Source organism: Podarcis filfolensis (assembly GCF_964270895.1).
Source record: "Podarcis filfolensis genome assembly, chromosome: 16".
NCBI classification, from domain to species: domain Eukaryota; kingdom Metazoa; phylum Chordata; class Lepidosauria; order Squamata; family Lacertidae; genus Podarcis; species Podarcis filfolensis.
Genome location: NC_139620.1, coordinates 14,323,790 through 14,342,435, shown reverse-complemented (window position 1 = coordinate 14,342,435; position 18,646 = coordinate 14,323,790). Strand labels below are relative to the sequence as shown.

Genomic DNA, 18,646 nt, shown 5'->3' with positions numbered 1-18,646 from the left:
CATCCTGAAGCAAAGTTCTTAACCCGAGGTACTATTTCTGGGTTAGCGGAGTCTGTAACCTGAAGCGCCTGTAACCTGAAGCATATGTAACCCAAGGTACCACTGTATCTGCTTTTGGGTTTTCAGAGCTCTCTTTCTTTCCTGGACAGGCAGTAGGCGTCTGGTGCAGGGCACCTGTGTTAAGGGAACAATTAGAAAGAGCAGTATCAGGGATGTCATCTACCCAGAATAGTGCATTCTGATCGGACTCCGAATTTCGTGTTTGTGGGAGTTCATAGAATTGTAGAGTTGGAAGGGACCGCGAAGGTTCAACCCCTACAATGCAGGAATCTTTTGCCCAAGGTGGAGCTCAAACCAACAACCCAGGATGTGATTACTTGGGGGTGTGCCACGCTTTTTCAAGGATCTGGTTTTGGTTGTTACTGCTTAACATATCACAGCCCCTGAGCATGTGCAGAGGAACTTTGACTACAGCTGAAGAAGGCAACTTAAAACCCCAGGAAAGCAGGAAAATAAATACCTCCTCTTGAATTTCCATGCTGCTGGTATTTCTACAGGACACACAGGAAGCTATATAGCTCAGGATTTTCCACTCTTTCTGGCTGCAGCAATCCAGGATCACAGAGACGGGTCTTTCCCATCACAGGCTGCTTGATAATTTTCTATATGAGATTCCTGAGATTGAATTTGCGTTTTTCTGCAACCCAAAAAGCCCCTGCCGTCAGCGCTGAACTATCGTCCTTTCCCCTGGAGGAAAGTCTGGGATTGTAAGTAGCCTTTCTTCGGCTGCAGCGAAAATCAAAGTTCCTCTGCACACGCTCAGGGGCTCTTGGGTCACAACAAGCCCAGGGGTTTCGCTTCCTTAAAAGACTGTTGCAATATGCAATTTAAAAAAGAAAAAAGCAGAAAAGCGGCGAGGGGAGGAGTCTGAGAGAAGGGCGGGGCTTGCCGATCAGAGCAGCCGCCTTGGATTGGCTGGTGGCCTCGGGGAGGCGGGGCTTTGTGGTGGGTGGCAATTGCAGGCTAGTGGAGCTCGCTCCTTCTTTGCTCGTCAGTTGCCGCAGGAAAAGGAGCAGCCGGCGCCGCCCAGCTGCGAGCCCGGGGTGAGTAAACGGCTTTGCATTGGGAGCGGAGAATGAGGAAACTGCCTTTAAAAATACGGAGTGTTCAGGGGTGGGAGGGAGACCTGGTTAAAAGCTGCGTCCCTGACCCGCAAGATCTTTAGGGGGCTCTGTATTTATTATGGGGATCCAGATCATTGTGATCTCTTGGATAGGGATCCATCCCATTGACAACGCCCTGAAGAGATGCCGGGGTTCAGGGTTTGCCCAACTTATGCTACTGGTGTTGTAAGGAGAGGGAGATTTGCAGTGTTTGGAGAAGGCACTCTGCACATGTTCAGAGGCCCAAGGGTTGCAGTTCCTACCTGGTAAAAACCTAACCGGGGGATCTCTCTTTTCCTTCTACCCGACTCTTTTCACCCCCGACCATTCTTCCGCGTTGATCGTTCCACATTCTACAGCACAGTCCCAATCGCGAAGTATGAACACCGTTTTTTAAAAGAGATATACTGGGCGGGGTGGAAAGTTTTTTGGGGTGCTGTTTTGGGTTAGCTGCTCCTGAGTCGTTAGAGGTGCCTTCACTTCCTTGCTTCTTACCCCTTGGAGATGTCAAGAGTTGGCGGGTTTGAGATCATTCTAGATTAATTAGAACGGGATGTGTGTGTGTTTTGCGGCGGGCGTTGCGCGCAATGGTTAGGGAGCCACGCGGCGGGGCGGGCGCGGGGTGTCTAAGGAGGATACAGAGCTTGGCTCCGGGATCTCCCAGCTTCCCCTCCGGGGATCCAACATTCAGCGTGTGCCATAGGAACGAGAGTTTACTGGAAGGAGTGCGGAGAGCGGCTGGTGGGGTTTGCTTACTTCCTAGCCCCTCCCTGAGCAACCGGGGCGGGGGGGGGGTGCGAAGCAGAGAACTTCACTTTGCATCCGGCAGCTTTTTTCCAACAACCTTTACCAGCCTCTGCTCCTGTGTCTATAGCACTCGCAGAAGCAACTGGATCTAAGGAGGGTCGCAGAAAACTTGCAAAAAGGTCCACCAGTGATACAATCCTGTACATATCTATCCGGAAGGAAGACCCGTTGAGTCCAGTGGGCCTTATTTTTACGTGAGGACGACCCCAGTCTTATTTCTGATAGATGCTGCTCAGATCTCCCTGGTAACCCTGATAACAGGGTGCAAATTCAACAGCCCTTTCCCGCTTTATTTATTTTTTGCTAGTTCTCTTTTAGCAGATGGGGAGGTTCTATTTAACAATCCTGACTCATAGCCTCTGATAACCCCCCCCAACCCGGAATTTATTGCCTCTTCCCCACACCCCAGCCATTTTGGGCAGTGGTCCCTGCCATTGCAACATCTTGTGGCCGGAGTTTCTACTAAGTTAAACATGCTGTGCAAAGAAGTGTCTCATTCTCAATGTGCTGCCTGTCAAACTTTATTAGGTGACCCAAGATATATCTCTCCCCTCTTCCTGTTGTCTCTTTCTAAGCTACACAGCACTAAATTGAGGGTGGAGGCAGCCTGAGGGCCACATTTGGCCCTCGGTCTAATTTCATGCAGGTGGCAGTGGGAGAAAATTGGATGGATGGGGTGGTAAAAGGGAGAGAGGAAAAGAGATGGTGGAAAAAGAGAGAAAGGGGTATCCTTCTCATTTTTCTTGGTGCCAACTCCACCCTCATGTGCCCCTGTCAAGTTTTCTCCTTGCCCAGAATGTTGCCCTCATTAGAAAAAAAGGTTCTCCGCCTCTGTCAAAAATGCTTTAGTCCAACCTTTGTCAACTGTGTGCCCTCCAGATGTTTTTTACTGGTCCAAGCCATCTGGGTGGCATCAGGCTGGCAAAAGCTGCTTTAGCTGTTCCTTGTATCCCTAGTGTGCCGACCCCATTTTATTCATTTCGTTCACCCTTACCTGCACTTAGATGCTCATCCAGCTCATGTGAACAATTTCCCCTCCTCATTTCTTCCTATCCTTGACTGCCTTGCTTTCTTTTATTGTTTTTTATGATAGCGTACTGTTTTTAATATTGGGTTGTATTCAGCTAAGTTCTTCCCAGAGAATCGAATGGGCCCAAGTTACCGTACTCATCCTCACTAACTTCAGTGGGTCTCCTCTGAGTAGGAATAGCATTGGGTGCAGCCCATTGCCTTGTTTGCAAGTAGCCCAGGGGATATTTATTCTGGGATGGCCTTGGAAGCAAATGAAGTAGAAGGCATAAGAGCAGCCCAGGCTGGGCTTTGCTGGGCACGTTGGAAACCCTGGCACTTTGCATTTTAGAAAGGAACACTTGATCATGTAATGTCAGCTGTTTCTGTTTTGTTTTGTTTTGTTTTAACTGTGATAATTCTGGAATAATACAGGGGCAGAAGACAGATCTCTTTTTTAAAAAAAAAGAAAAGTGAAAAACAACAACCAATCTCTCTCTCTCTCTTAAATATAAATTAAAAACTGGCCAGATGGCAAGCAGACATGTCTGTTCCCATCTGTCTTGGCCCGGCTTTCCACACCTCTCTGTATTTAAGGAATGGAACCTGGCAGCTACATTTGTGTGTGTGTGAAATAAATCTTGGACCTTTTACAACAGGGGTGTGGTGGTCAGGAGGGCGTCTCTGAGCTTCCAGGCCTGGCAGAGTAACTATAAACTCTCGGGTTTAGAAGCTGGCGTCATTGTAGTGCTTTCTCTCTCTCTCTCCCCACCACCAGACCCCCCAGAGATTCATCTTCTGGGCTATATAAAGCCCTCTGCAAGTGTCCACCCTACTTTCACCCCCTCTCCAAGTTGCCCCAATGTATAGTCCTTTCCATTGCTGCCCAGCTATTAAAGACCCATCCGAATTGAACGGCATTGATTTGACAGAACAGGTGAGCACACGTGAAACTTGCATCAGGGTCTTAGATTGGACAATACCTTGGCGGAGGGCGGGGAGCTGCTTTGTAACTTTAGAAACCCGCTCCCCTCTGCTGGAGCTATCTTTGGATGCTACTTGGGCTGTGGGAAGTCTGAAATGGATACAGAGGGGTCGGTGGGTGGGCTAACTGGGCACGGCACATAAATGACATAGTGCCGGGAGAGGGGGGCAGAGGAAGCTGGATGGAAGGCTTCTCTTCGTAAGCGTTTTCAGTTGCTAGGCAAATGTACGGGGAAAATTATTGTTGGTTTTGTGAGGTGTTAGCCTGCTCTCTTCATTCAGTGTTTTGCTCTGCCTGCATCCTTGTCAGGGGAAAATTCCCATGGGTTCCCATGCTTCTCTCCCTGTGCATATGTCTTTATGTACTCATATGGGAGTCCTCCTGTGCTTCAAATGGGGACAGTGGTAAAAGCAGGAAACATGGGTGGTTGGCATGTTTGGACCTGTGGGCACATTTGGAGGCAGTGCGCCCTGCTCTCCCCATCTCCTTACCTGCTGACAGACAAACACCCCCCCCACCCCCGTCACTTTCCCTTGGGACCTGGATAAACATCAGGTGTGGTAAAATGAAAACGGAGTCTCTAGAATTTTTACATGGGATCTCCTAAAAAAACAAAGTTTTTACTGCACAGTAAAAATCACAGATCAGGTTGGTTTAAGGTGCTGGTCCTCATGAAACTTCAGGGTTGTTTTTTTCATGGGGGGGAAGAAAAACAAATTGCAGGAGAACACACCTGTGTAAATGGAGGTGAGCTGTGATTTGATGGTGGTTTTTAACATTTGTGTTCTGCTTGCAAGTGTTCAGACTGCTTCAGCCACCCTCTGTTGTTCATCTCCCTAACACCTGGGTTCTTGGAGATGGACTGCATCTGAGTATGGAGGTTCTCTTTGATAATTCCTATTGGAATAGGTCGCCCAATTCTCTTAGATGTCCAGTATCCTGTTTCTAACCCCTGGTTGGCCAAATGCCTCCAGGAAATCCATCTAAGCAGAGCATGGAGACAGTAGCCTTCTGTCGTTCATGTGTCCCTCATCCTCTGTTGGTCAGCAGTATAAAGCCTCTGACCATGTGGGGGTTTATTATCTGTCATGAGTGCTAGCAAGCGGAATGGCGGCTTGGATCAGAAAGAAACAGTCTGCAGGGAAGGAGTTGAGCACATTTTGCTGCAGTTTCACAGCCTCCCAATATTGCTTTTCACAGACAGCAGCATCCAAGTGAAAATACCTGAGTGCCAGGATGGCACCTGATGTCTTCACCATCATGCCTGGGGATCCTTGGTTCTTGCCTGTTTTCACACACTAACAACACAACCTGTAAAATTCTATCCGTGATATTTTATCGGAGCGAATTTCAGAAATCAAAAAGTCGTATTAAAAAGTATGACTTTTGAGCTGTCTGGTCCCAAAATGGCAACTAGACATTCCGTTTTGGTGGCTGTAGCCTTAAACCCTGGTTTAAGGAGCCATATATCTGAGTTTCTAACACTGATTCACAGGACCCTAAAGTTGAAGGAGGCCTCATACAGCCCATTCCACTGCTTGAGGCAGGAAATCCAGGCGAAGGGCACCCCATGAGAGCTTGGTCAAGCCTCTGCTGGAAGACTTCCACTGACATAGCACGCAGAAAGTAGATATGGATTTCCTGGCAGATTTCTAGGCAGTTAGTGGTAGGACTAGGAAGCTACCATATTATTATTATTATTATTATTATTATTATTATTATTATTATTATTATTTATTTGTCAGTGGCTTTTTACCTTCAAAAAAACCTAATAATAATTTTATTATTTATACCCTGCCCATCTGGCTGGGTTTCCCCAGCCACTCTAGGCAGTTTACAGCACATATAAAAACATAGTAAGGTGTCAAACATTAAAAACTTCCCGATACAGGGCTGCCTTTAGATGTCTTCTAGAAGCTGTGTAGTTCTTTATCTCCTTGACATCTGATGACATCTTGATACAGCAAATGAAAAAACTAAAACCAGAATTTAAAAAAAAACTGTATAATTAAAAATATCTAAAATGCTAATCCAATAACACAGTAATAAAGGATCAGTAATAAAGAGTATTCTGACCGCCCTTTACAAGTGCATTGTGCAACATTTCATTGATGCAATGATAGTGGATTTATACAGGCCACATCATTCCACTGTTGTCTGCAAGGGCGCACTTTGAGCTATAGTGCAACAAGGGGCTCATCCACACTGCCTCTCGTCCTGCTGTTTTCATCCTGGGGGAAAGTGCTCTTTAGCGCTCAATCAGAGCAAACAGCAATTTGAGTTTGCTCTGGTTTAGCACTGAAGAACAGGTTTCCCCTAAGGAGTGGGGCAAGGGGAAAACCACTCAGACCTATGACTAGAAAGGGTGGGTCAAGCATGAAACAGCTTGGACTTGTGCTTTCTAGTCACAGACAGAGTGGAAGTGTGGACCAGCCCCAGAACGGGACAGTGGGCCCCCTGCCCTCTGGTACATTTGTGGTACGAAAAGTTACAGAATTTCAGCAGGAGGTTATGGGACATTCCCCGATTAGAAAGCTGCTCTGCAGCTTTGGTGGGTGCAAATTGTCCTGAAAGTGGAATCGCGGGTAACTTCCATCGTGAGCGCAAACGATCACTAATGCACAGTAAAAAGGAGAGCCCCACCCCCAAAGTTCAACCAAAATCTCCTTTCTAACTTCAGCCCATTTTAAATTTAGTCCTGCTGCACCCTGGGGATGAAGGCTTTGCCTTCTTTTTATATGGCAGCCTTTCAGGTCTTTGAAGAATGTCAGGCCGCCATTTCTCCAGGCTAAAACAACCCCATAGCAAGTGTCTGCCCATCTCGTTCTTGTTCTCCCTCTGTGCAGCTGCTCTGGCACCTCGAGGTGCATCTTCAAACTGCTCAAAAAGTGCTTTCATGATCACTGGCAAGCCTTTGTTGCTGCTGCTGTTGCCACCTGCTCTCGCTTCCTTTGTGCTGCGTTAATTCAGCACCATTAATTGGTGCACAGCTCACTGTAACATAAGCAGCAAAGGCGGGGTCCCTGCCCTGAGCTGTTTCCAATCCATAGGAGCTGACTCCTAGCTAGGGCTTGAGGTCCCTTCGCCCTCCCCATAAGTTGATGAGTGTTGCCATTAAAAAGGTGTCTGTGCACTGCGTCATGCGATTGATTATGTAGCGTGCAGTTTACCTCCTCCCCCCATATTTTATTCAATTTGGCACCCCGTTCCAATATTATTATTTTTTGTAATAATTTTTTATTAGTTTTCAATTACAGTCCAATAATAGCCTCATTATAACAATACCAATTTATAATACAATTATTAATAAGAATCATTCAATTAGTGAATTATATAATATAGTTAGAGTGGGGGGCCCCGCGTGCTAGATTTGATGATTTTCTTTACTTCTGCGTTCCGAAATCTCATCAGTTTTAATTACATTCCGGTCATCATAATAATCCCTTATTCAACCACTGCAGTATTAATAACTTCTATTCGTGCTGACACATTAAATGATTTATAAAACTTCAAGTGAGGAACTCAAATTGTATCCTTGATCTTCTTGTGGGTGGCAATTATATTGTCCTTGGTATTTCTTCCTGTCCTTGCAAGATGTTACGTCTTTCTTTCCCCTGATTGTTGCTGTTATCTGTTGTGCCTTGGCTGGAGCTGATACCCCATGGGCAATTTTAGATTGGCTGATATCACAATCTAAAATTCATTGATGGGGAGAGAACCAAAGGAGGGAAGGATGGGGGAGGCAAAAGGTTACAAGGGATGAAAGTACGTGTCCTTTTTGGTGAAAATGTGGAACGTTCATCCCAATCTGTTTGCAGGGAGGTTAGATGGCGTGCGACCTGTTCCCTGAGCATTCGTTCAGATTTTTGGGGAGTTTAGATGACGTTTCATCAAGCAAGGGTTGATGCATTTTCTCTGCAAAAAGTTGGATTTCTGTGGCATGGGGATGGACAGTGTGTTGGTTGTGCAAGAGCTCCAAATTGACTTGTGCAACCTGAATTTGGTGGTATATGATTGAACGCCACCTGGAAGCAACACCTGCGGTGAGTGCAGTGCCCAAGTAGCTTGGAATGGGAAGCCACGACTGCACCACCATCTTAATAGCGGTTCAGTGTCCCAGTCTTATGCATGTCTAATCAGAAGTTAGTCTTTGGTCAGGGAACTGCAACTTGATAGGGATTCAGTTTGCACAGAGAATCTTAGGAAGCAGTGCCAGTTAAACTGATTTCAAACCAGTGTGGCCTATGGGGTTAGAGTGTGTCTGAATAGGATTTGGAAGACCCAGGTTCAAATTGGCCTGTCTCTTTCATCCTCACCTATGGTTGTTGCAAAGATAAGAGGCAGATAAGTTAGCCAGTGTCTCCCCTGATGTCTTTGGAGACGAGGGTTGGATATAGGTGTACTCGGTGCTTGGGATGAACTAGTTTGGTCTAATGAAGTTTGCTGAATTTGTTCAAAAAAATCTCTGAACTACACCTGAAAGTTCCCATAATTGCCAGGTGAACTAAACATGAATTAAGTTCTTTTTTTTTTTTTGCAGTAGAACTTGGGACAGTTTCTAGTTCAAGTTCATTCTCTTATTGTGTTTTTTCAGGTTTTAGTCTCTTGTGAGCCTTTAAGCTGAAAGGGCATAACTGTTGGCAATAAATAAATAAATAAAATAAGTGAAACAATTCGCATTTCCACTACACTGACGTTTCCTTAGTCTTCAGTCCTTTTTACACTTTAGCTCAGCAACTTGTAGCATTATGAATGCTTAGGGAGAAAATTGCCGAGGATGATTGGGATGAACTTGAATTGAACTGTAAACCTGAAATGGTCCGTTTTCTAAAGGGACAAACGTGAACTGGAATTTGTTCCTTGTCTCATGGTCTACCGACAGAGTTCCCATCTGCCCTAGACAACATGGGCAAAGATCAAGGAAGTTGGAAGCCCAACAGCATCCGGAGAGCCACAGGTTCCTTATCTCTGGTTTAAAGAATTGGTTGGTGGTTTGTGGTTGCTCTTGAGAGGAGCCAGAGTTGCTCCTTTGAGAAACGGGACTTACCTGGACTTACACAGCCACCTAGTGGAATCTTGGGAGAACGTGGGGTTGGTTGCTCAGGCAGGGGACCTTTCGAAATCTCTTGCAAATTCCCCATACACTCTTTTTGTGGGTTTGCGAAATTTTAATTGGGTGGGGGAGGGATAAATGGGAAGCCTTGTTAGTCCCTGGATATTTTTGGCTTTTTAAAGGTGGATGTTCACACCCCCTGCCTGACCTAGGCCCCATCTGCACTTTACATTTAAAGATGAATCATGGCTCTCCCCCCAAAGCCCCCCCCAAAAAACCAGTCATGACGTTCCCCTTAAAGAATCCTGGGAGTTGTCAAGGGAGCTGTCAGTTGTTAGGAGGCCCCCTATTCCCCTCACAGAGCTACAATTCCCAGAGTGGTTTAACAATCAATCCCTCTACACAGGGGACTCTGGGAATTGTAGCTCTGTGAGGGGAGTCTCCTACCAACTCTCGGCATCTTCAACAAACTACAGTTCCCAAGGTTCTTTGGCAGAAGCCATGGCTGTTTCAAGTGGTATCGTACAGCCTTAAATCTATGATGCAGATGAAGCCCTAGGTATGTAGAAAATCACCTGATACCAAGCCCTTCACTTGCCTTTCCTAACCTGGTGCCCCTTGGATGCTGTTGGACTACATCTCCCATCATTCTTGACAGTTGCTGATTGGGGCTGATAGGCCTTGTAGTCCAAAGCACCCGGTGGGCATCTGGTTGGAGAAGCCTGGTCCACGCCAACTGCCAGCAGCTCTCCTGGATTTGAGTCAGGACTGCTCCTGCCAACCTAGCAGTTCGAAAGCACGTCAAAGTGCAAGTAGATAAATAGGTACCACTCTGGTGGGAAGGTAAATGGTGTTTCTGTGCTCTGCTCTGGTTCGCCAGAAGCGGCTTAGTCATGCTGGCCACATGACCCGGAAGCTGTACGCCGGCTCCCTCGGCCAATAAAGCGAGATCAGCACCGCAACCCCAGAGTCGACCACAACTGGACCTAATAGTCAGGGGTCCCTTTACCTTTACCTTACCTGGAGATACCAGGAATTGAACCCGATACCTTCTGCCTGCAAAGCAGGTACTCTAACCAATGAACTCTGACCCGTCTAACCTCTGTGGAGGAAGTCTGGAGGAAAACCTCAAATCTGCCGCTGCTGTTGCTTCAAGCTGTGCTGCTTTTTCTGGGTTGGCGACCTCGGCAGCAGTGCTTTTGAGCCCAGAGGCATGGCTGTTTGTGTGTGGCATTTGGTGGGGCAAGAGAACAAGTGGCGATTGTCCAAAGCAGCGCATTGGAGCTGTGGGCCCAGCTTCTTTCAGCCGCTGGCGTATTGTTCTCTGTTGTGTACCCTCCGCTTGCAAAGAGAGAGAGAGAGAAAGCTGCCTGGATTGCTTTTCTGCGGTTGTTGCAAATGAGGCCCGTTTCCCCTTTTAAATCCTTCCCTTCCTGGCTCGTCCGTTAAACAGTTGCTCGTGATAACCTGCTCTGTCAGCAGTGCGCCGAGCCAATGCTCTTGAGGCTTTGGTGTGCACCAGCGCCCTGCCAGGCGCTCAGACAAAAGGCCGCTTTATCCATCAGCCCACCCCTGACAGAGCAGCCACCTGTTTCGAGTCGGCCGCAGAACGCTCTCGCTTGTTCAGACCCTGCCAGGCCACATGGACTGGGGTGTCCTTGCTTTTTAATGCCTCAGGGAGCAGAGCCCCTGCCAAATGGCGCTGGGATCAGCCGTTTTAGTTGTTATTTATTTCAAAAACAGGTACAGTGGTACCTCAGGTTACATATGCTTCAGCTTACAGACTCCACTAACCCAGAAATAGTGGTTCAGGTTAAGAACTTTGCTTCAGGATGAGAACAGAAATCGTGCTTCAGCGGCACGGCGGCAGCAGGAGGCCCCATTAGTTAAAGTGGTGCTTCAGGTTAAGAACAGTTTCAGGTTAAGAACGGACCTCCGGAACGAATTAAGTACTTAACCCGAGGTACCACTGTATGCTGCTTAATTGCCACCTCTGCCTCTAAGTGGTGCTCGAAAAACTGAACAAACACAGTGAAGAGAAAGTCTGTTTTAAAATGAGCAGCAAAAGTATTGCTCTGAATATCAGTTACTGGGAATTCAAAACTGGGAGAGCGCTGTTGGCCCTCAGGTCCTGTGTAGCGGGGCTCCCAATGGGCAGCTGGCTGGCCACTGTAAGAATGGGATGATGGTCCCCCTTCCACAAACATCTAAAAGGGGTATAATGTGTTAATCAAACAAAGGCCTGGTGCCCAATGGTGTATATTGTTGTTGTTGTTGGCCTTTGGTCTGATCCAGCAGCCAGGCTCTTCATGGGGACATTGCTGCTCCTTTTCCTCACTCTATGCCTGGGGAGGGGGTCAGATGAATAGGAAGTGTCTCCTGCCTGGTCACGCCAGCCCTTCCTGAAGGTATTCTGGGAAGGAGAGGGAGATGACCTTGACGGGCCCAAGGCAGCAAGAAGTGCTTCCAATCCCAAACAACACAGGTTTCAGATTTGGCCCTTATGAGGTGAGCAAAGAGAGCTCTTAGTTCAGGGATGAGGAACCACAGGCCTAGAGAATGGATGTGGCCCTCCCAAGCCTCCCTATGCGGTCCTCGGGACTCTCCCCCGGCCATGCTCCTCACCAGCCGTGTTTTTGCTTGGCCTGAGTGTAGTCTGATAATGCTTGCCTGGAGGGAGGATAGAGAGGGGTTGAGTGTAGAATATGTAGGGGGGAACCTTCAGCCCTACAGAAACTCCTAAACTACAACTCCCATCATCCTTGGCCATTGGCCATGCTTGCGATGGCTGATGGGAATAGTAGCTCAGCAATACCTGGAGGGCCAAAGATTCCCAACACCTGGTGTAGAAACTAGCCTGCTGCACAAAGGTAAAATGTGTGCTCATTGCTCCACCCACTTTTGCTTCTGGCCCCGCCCATCACGGAAATAGGGTTCTCAGAAGGGAACGTGGTCCTCTGGGTGAATAGGATTCCCCATCAGGGATTGAACCTGGGACCTTCTGCATGCAAAGCAGATGCTCTACCCTTGAGACGTAGTCCATCCCTCTATGGTTGGGCTTAAATTACAACTGGACGATTGTTAAAACAGAATTCTTAACTTAACTTCAATCACTCTTTTCTTCTTCCTTAGCAGAACTGCACACAGATTCTGGTTATGAAGGAAGGAATTTATCCAGCCTGAGGTGGCTCTGGGGTTTCCCTCTTGTATTGACTTCTTGAAGTTCTGTTGGAATCTCCCGTGGCTCGGCCTCTGCATTGGAGAACTTCTCAGGTGCACAGCTGCCGGGGAATCCTTCGTAAGGTCACGTCCTGCCAACAGAATCAACTTACCTCTAGGTAATTTTTTAGTGGCTCATGCCCGACTGAAAGCCGATCCCATTGTGGCTGATAACCTCCTGTCTTGCAAGGACTCTTCACCTTTTAACCGGCCTGGTTTTGACTTGATGATGATTGTTTTCAATCTGAAGTGCCAGCACTGAACGGCCCTTCTTCTTCCCCCCTCCCCTCCTTTACAGCAGTCGACAAAGATGTCCACCACCAAAGTGCCCATCTACCTGAAAAGAGGAAGCAGGAGGGGCAAGAAGGAGAAACTGCGAGACATCCTCTCTTCAGACATGATCAGCCCACCGCTAGGGGACTTCCGGCACACGATTCATATTGGCAGCGGTGGGGAGAACGACATGTTTGGTGACATCTCATTTCTCCAAGGGAAGTTCCACCTCCTGCCCAGGACAGAGGGCAACGTGAGTCCAGGTGGCACCAGCCAGTATATGGTGCCCTTCGAGTTCTCGAGGACCGCTACCATCTCAGGTTACGATCCGCCGCCTTCGGACATCCCCTCCCCTCTCCTCAAAAACGCCATCTCCCTGCCGGTCATCGGTGGCTTGCAGGCGCTGACCCTGCCTTCTGCTCAAGCCCCGCCCAAACCGCCACGCCTGCACCTTGACGACAAAGCCCAAGCCGCTCCCCAGACGAATGACCTTGCGCTGAGTCCTCCCTGCGCTGTGTCTGCTAGGACTTCGGAACCCCTTGGCACCGCCAACGGCAAGTGCCCGGCCTCTGTGAATGGGTTCTCAGGGGAAGAAAACAAAGACAAGGCTTTCATGTCCCATGCGGGCTCCCTGCTCTCCCTTCACGTGGACTTGGGGCCGTCAATTTTGGACGACGTCCTGCAGGTGATGGAGAAGCACCAGACGGCAGATGTGGGTGCTCCGTTGCAGGATTCCGGCAGACAGGAAATCCTGACGTAATGAGAAAGGCGGCCGGCGGAGGGGGACCTGTGACTTTGAAAGCGCAGCCTTTTTGTACATAAGAGAGTGTTTTGCTGTTAAATTGGGTGACTGGGGGTGCGTGTGCAGGCGTGGATGTGCGCGCACGCACCTATGTGAGATCCTTTGGTGCAGCTTCACAAGTAATATAATTCCTCCCAGCTTTCAAAGAGCATCTTGCAGAATGCAGGCTTTCCTCCTTACAATGCAGCACTCCGTTTCGACAAAAGCTGAGATGGGTCCCTGTCTTGTGTGCTCTTGGCAGGCTCTACACACATAAAAACACACCCTTCTACTGAAACTTGTATTGGAAGCAAAGCAATAAATTAATAAGCATCTGTTAAGTTACCCTCGTGAACAAATGTTATGGGTGTGGATTCTGAAAAGCTGATGGTTAATTGATGGGTTGGGGAAGAAAACCTCAACAGTGAAGAGGTGTGTGTTGTTGTACATTCTTTATAGTGGGAGTGGCGTGGACGATGTTGCGCTGCTCATTGATGGGAAGGGCGGCACGGCGCTCTGAGCAGTCGTCACAGATCGTCCCGTGCTGGAGGGAGGAGGAAGCCGTGTTTCTAGCGTTGGAATGTAAGCAGGAGTCAGGATCTCTCATTTAAGTTCTTAAGCTGGTAATATGGCCATGTTAATGAATAGTTAAGGGAGGCATTCCTATGGTGGAATTTCATGGGAAAAGATTCTGAGTCATACAGGTTGGCTGTGGCTGGTGCAGTTTAGGGAGCTGCCTATCACACTATTTATCTAGATCAGGATCATCTGCTATGATGGATGGCAGGGTCCTAAGCAGAGAAGGTGCCTTTCCCATCACTTGCTACCTGATCCTTTTAACTAGAAACGCCAAGATCTGAACCTTAGTCCATAGTTCATACTATTTCCATTTCCCCTGTGTGTGTTTCTCCTTCTCTGATGGAAGAAAGATGGGGTGTTAAATTGGTTTATTTACAGGGCACCACTCCTTGGTGGTGACTCAGCAGCCAACTTCATAGAGGGGACTGTGGTTTAGCTGTGGAGCACCTGTTTTGCATGCAGAAGTCCCAGGTTCAACACCTGGCATCTCTAGGTAGGCATGGGAAGGACCTCTGCTTGAAACTGTCGGGAGCCACTGCCCGTCAGTGAGCTAGTTAAACCCATGTTTTGATTCAGGAGAAGACAGCTCCCTATGTCCCTATTGGAATCCACTCTTTATTCAGAACCATGAGGACTGGAATCTTACTTTCTTTTTAGCAGAAGGGCTGCAGGTCAGTGGCAGAGCACATCCAAGCAAAAGATCCTTGGTTCAATCAATCCCTGGCATCTGCAGGTAGCACAGGAGAGAGACCATCGCCTGAACATCAAGAAAGTTACTGCTTGTTAGTGAGATGGACCAATGGTATAAGGCAGCTTCCTGGATTCCTGTTACAGTATTTGGTTATATTGTTCAGAAGAGAGGGTTGCCTCGTGGCTGCGGCTCTCCTCTTTTGGCCGTTCCTGTGCTTGGTTTTTCCTGCACCATCCTGGCTGCTTCTGTAGTCGGCTGTCCAGCAAAGCAGACAAAGCCCCATTTCAGCATCTTCAGGGGAAGAATAAATAGAGGCTTGTTAAACTAACAAACCGTGGCCTGGCATTGTCCCCAGGCAACTGGCTGTTTGGCAGCCGTTTCTCATCCGGCCCATCTGTCGCTGCAAAGGCCGCTTCGCAAGGGGACCCCGTCAGGATGCTAGGATGCTGTCAGTCCCACGGCACATGACAAAAGGTGACTCTCGAATAGGGGCAGGCTTCGCCAAGAAAGCCATTTTCAGCGTCCCAAGTGACTTTTGGGCAGAGACTGCTGCTGCAGCTTCTTTGGAGCATCTTTGGCCTTAAGCCAAGTTTAAAAATCTCTCCTTGATAGCATGGCTTCCTCGAGGACTGACTCCTCGCCAGATGCGTACTGGGTTTGTTCCAAGAATTAGATACTCCAATCTGTGGCGTTTCACTGTGGGTTCTCCAGAATTCACTAGAAAGCTGGGTTGGATTTAAACAAATTCAAAAGGGGCCCTGAATTTGAATATTGCAAATCTTTATTTTTATGTCCCCCAAAGCTATTTATGATACAGCACCAGCAACTTATATCAGGGAGGGGTGGGGAGCCTTGGGCTCAGGGGCCAAATGTGGCCCTCAGAGTTCTCTGTCTGGCCCTCAGGGCCTTCCCAGGACTGGTGCTGCTTCGCACATTTCCTCTGTTTTTGCTTGACTGAAGTGTGTCTTCGAACACTGATGATGCTTCCTGCTTGCCTAGCCAGAGAACGTGGTGTAGAAACTGCAAAGGTAACGTTTCAATTAGTTGCTCTGGCCACTTTTGCTTCTGGCCCTGCACACCTCGAGCACGTGGCCCCTGGAAGGCTGCCCAGAAGGGAATGTGGCCCTCAGGCTGAAATAAGGTTCCCCTTCTGTGCTGTGTATGAACTGTTAAAAAGAAGGAACAGATGGATGTTGGTGGTGGTGGGGAGACAAACAGCATGAAAGGAGGAGGGAATCCTAGAACTGTAGAGCTGGAAAGGAACCACAAGGGTCATCCAGACCAACCCCCTGCAATGCAAGAATCTTTCACCCAATGTGGAGCTTGAACCCATGACCCTGATTTTACCCATGACAACTGAGCTATCCACAGGGGAGAGGCAAGGTTGATGGGTAGAGCTAATACGTACATGTGTGCTTAGTGGCTTCTTTCCAATGAATATTGGAGGATTTGGGACAGACAAAAGATGGTACTTCTTTATGCAGTGCATAGTTAAACTATGGAACTCACTCCCACAGGAGACAGTGATGGCGACCATCGCAAGTAACTTAGGAGGACTGGACCAATTCATCATGAGATCAATGGCTTCTAGCCACAATGGCTGTGTTCCGCCTCCACTGTTAGAGGCAGTGTGCTTCTGAATATCTAGTTGTCGGGAATTGGGCAAAAGATTATTGCATAGTAGGGGGCTGGACTAGATGACCCCCATGGTCCCTTCCAACTCTACAATTCTATGATTCTATGAATCACAAGTAGGGAGAGTGCATTCACTCAGGTCCTGCTTGGCAGCTTCCCACAAGTATCTGGCTGGCTTCTGTGAGAGCAGGATGCTGGACTAGATGGGCCTTTGGCCTGATCCAAAAGGCTGCTCTTATGCTTTAGGATGTGCTATGGGAGATCCAGGTTGGTTTTTTTTCTCTTTCCAGTTTTACAGTGGGAGGGAGAAACCCTTTGGAAGCACAATTCTGGGGTTTGGGGAGCTTCAATTTCCCATTGCAAATGGCTCTCTTGAAGTAGTGCTTTGCAGCTTTAATGAAAAAGCATAGGTACCCATATGTGGGAGAAAATCGCCACAGGGATGAGAGTTAACGCCTCCTCTGCCATCACTGCAGTCCTGATCATATTTGGGCTCCCCTGCAACAGATATTAAACTTATTTAAAAATAGCACGAAAGCCCATTGTGGATTATTTGACTGTGTGTGTGTGTGTGTGTGTGTGTGTGTGTGTGTGTGTGTTGAGGGGGTGGGGTTCACAGAAAAATTGGGTTTTGAAGAAGTGAAGCAATGTGTGTGCCTTGGTGGTGATGGAAACACTGCAAACATGGCTTGTTTGCCAAATATAACCCAAGTGTAGTGTTTTGTTTTCTACCCTGAGAGCAGAACGTTCTCTAACTGGGGGAGACTGGAGACAGAAGCTCTTTGCAGCTTTGATTCTATTCATTATATCCACACACCCCTCTCCAGCTCCCAGAGTGAAGCCCCCACCTTTTCTCTTTTTCTTTTTGCAAAATTACTGCCTCTCACGCTTTCCGATTCCCTTTTTGCAAGCTTTTTGTTTGTCCCCCCCCCCCCCATGGCCTGCAAGCCGATTGTTCGCGAGAACAAATGGGAGGTAAATTTCTGGAACCAGCAAGACTGCCTTGTGTGCAAAAGCCAGCCTGTTACAACCAGGCAGCATCTGTTGCTTTCTCCCTCTCTCCCTTCCCGTAACCCTTCTATGGTCTCCGTGGCCATGGAGATGGCAAAGCAGTCATGACGGACCAGTGCCTTTGTTGCCATGGGTTTCCCCCTCACCAAAGTCAAGCGCACAAATGGATTTGAACCCGAGGTGAACCCCGGACCTTCCATTCTCCTCGCCTCCTCCAGTTTCTCAGTATGGTCTCTGAATGCAGTAAATTGAGGGTTTTTGCAGTAGCAGGAGAGTGGGTACAGACAGGGGACTCTTTAGCACTGATGATGAAGGAACATGGCAGAGAAATTTGATTCATTTGCTTTCGATGGCCGATCTACCTAACTTGGTCAGAAATGAAGCCATCCTTCAAAATTTGCACAGTTCTGAATTTTGCAATGTGATTCTCCAGCCCCAGTAATGTGTGCACAAATGCATATCCTAAAGTGTGCAGATAAATGCATATCTCAGTGAAAATGACATAATGTATTGTGCGTGGGGAAATTGCTTTGCAAAAATGTGTTTATTGCTCAAAATTGCAAACAAAAATTCATGTAAGCAGAAATTTGCGCAACAGTGCTGATGAAATTTCATGAGGACTTGGGCAGGGGGGGAAATCACAAATGGATGTGGAGAACTAAAGTTAAGGTTGGAAAAATGAGAAACAAAGAGAAACCGAAATTGATAGGTTTGCCCATCCCTAATGGTGAATGAAGTTTCTTGAAAGGCCCCTTTTGTCTCCAATATCCTGGAGAGCAACTAGGGCAGCCAAACACTGCATTGCAATGGACCAATTGTTCAACCTAGTCTGAAACAACAGCTTGTGTTCATCTTCTACCACTTCCCTAGTAGATCAGCGGATCACTGTGGCAGAACACCTACCTTGCATGCAGAAGGCCCCAACTTCAATCCCAAGAATAAGACCATTAGAAAAGCCCAGCTGGTCCAAGCCAACAGTCCATGTGGTCCAGCATCTTGCTCTCACAGCTGTCAGCCAGATGCTTGTTAAGCATCCTGAGTTAAGCAAGAATCAGGTGGAGAAGGCAGTACAGTAGGTGGGAATGTGGTCCTCCAGATATCTCTATCCAGACCTCAGGACTATCCAAGCCACACACCCCTCACCAGCTCTAACCTGCCTGGGATAGAAACGTAGAGTTGGGAGGGAACCTGAGGATCTGCTAAGTCCAACCCCATGCAATGCAGGAATATGCAGCTATCCCATACGGGGATCAAACCTAGAACCCTGGCGTTAACAGCACCACACTCTAACCAACTGAGCTATCCAGACTGACATGTCCTTGAAGTGTGCTGATATCTCTTGCTTGCCTGCATGGGTTGGGGGCGGGGCATGTCAGGCCACACCCACCACTGGTACATGAGCTGAAAAACATCTCCCCACCTCACACAATGCAGGGCTAGG

The 18,646-nt window shown here is 47.9% G+C and overlaps 1 protein-coding gene across 4 annotated transcripts; it reads left to right on the top strand.

Annotated features, from left to right (window-relative positions):
* The first annotated feature begins 1,001 nt into the window (after window positions 1–1,001).
* CDC42EP2 (CDC42 effector protein 2) lies at window positions 1,002–16,723 on the top strand. 4 transcript variants are annotated; one of them, XM_083591940.1, is made up of 3 exons: window positions 1,002–1,103; window positions 12,152–12,354; window positions 12,534–16,723. In XM_083591940.1, exon 3 carries the CDS (start codon window positions 12,546–12,548, stop codon window positions 13,266–13,268), a length of 723 nt encoding a protein of 240 aa, XP_083448066.1. In that variant the 5' UTR covers window positions 1,002–1,103; window positions 12,152–12,354; window positions 12,534–12,545; the 3' UTR covers window positions 13,269–16,723. The 4 variants fall into 4 exon arrangements, with proteins under 4 accessions (XP_083448066.1, XP_083448065.1, XP_083448067.1 ...); XM_083591942.1 differs by having other exon boundaries at window positions 1,046–1,103; window positions 12,149–12,354; XM_083591939.1 differs by having other exon boundaries at window positions 12,152–16,723.
* The last annotated feature ends 1,923 nt before the right edge of the window (window positions 16,724–18,646 follow it).

Bases quoted from the DNA above. Each gene is read 5' to 3' on its own strand.
- CDC42EP2 (XM_083591940.1), top strand. From the start codon at position 12,546: ATGTCCACCACCAAAGTGCCCATCTACCTGAAAAGAGGAAGCAGGAGG.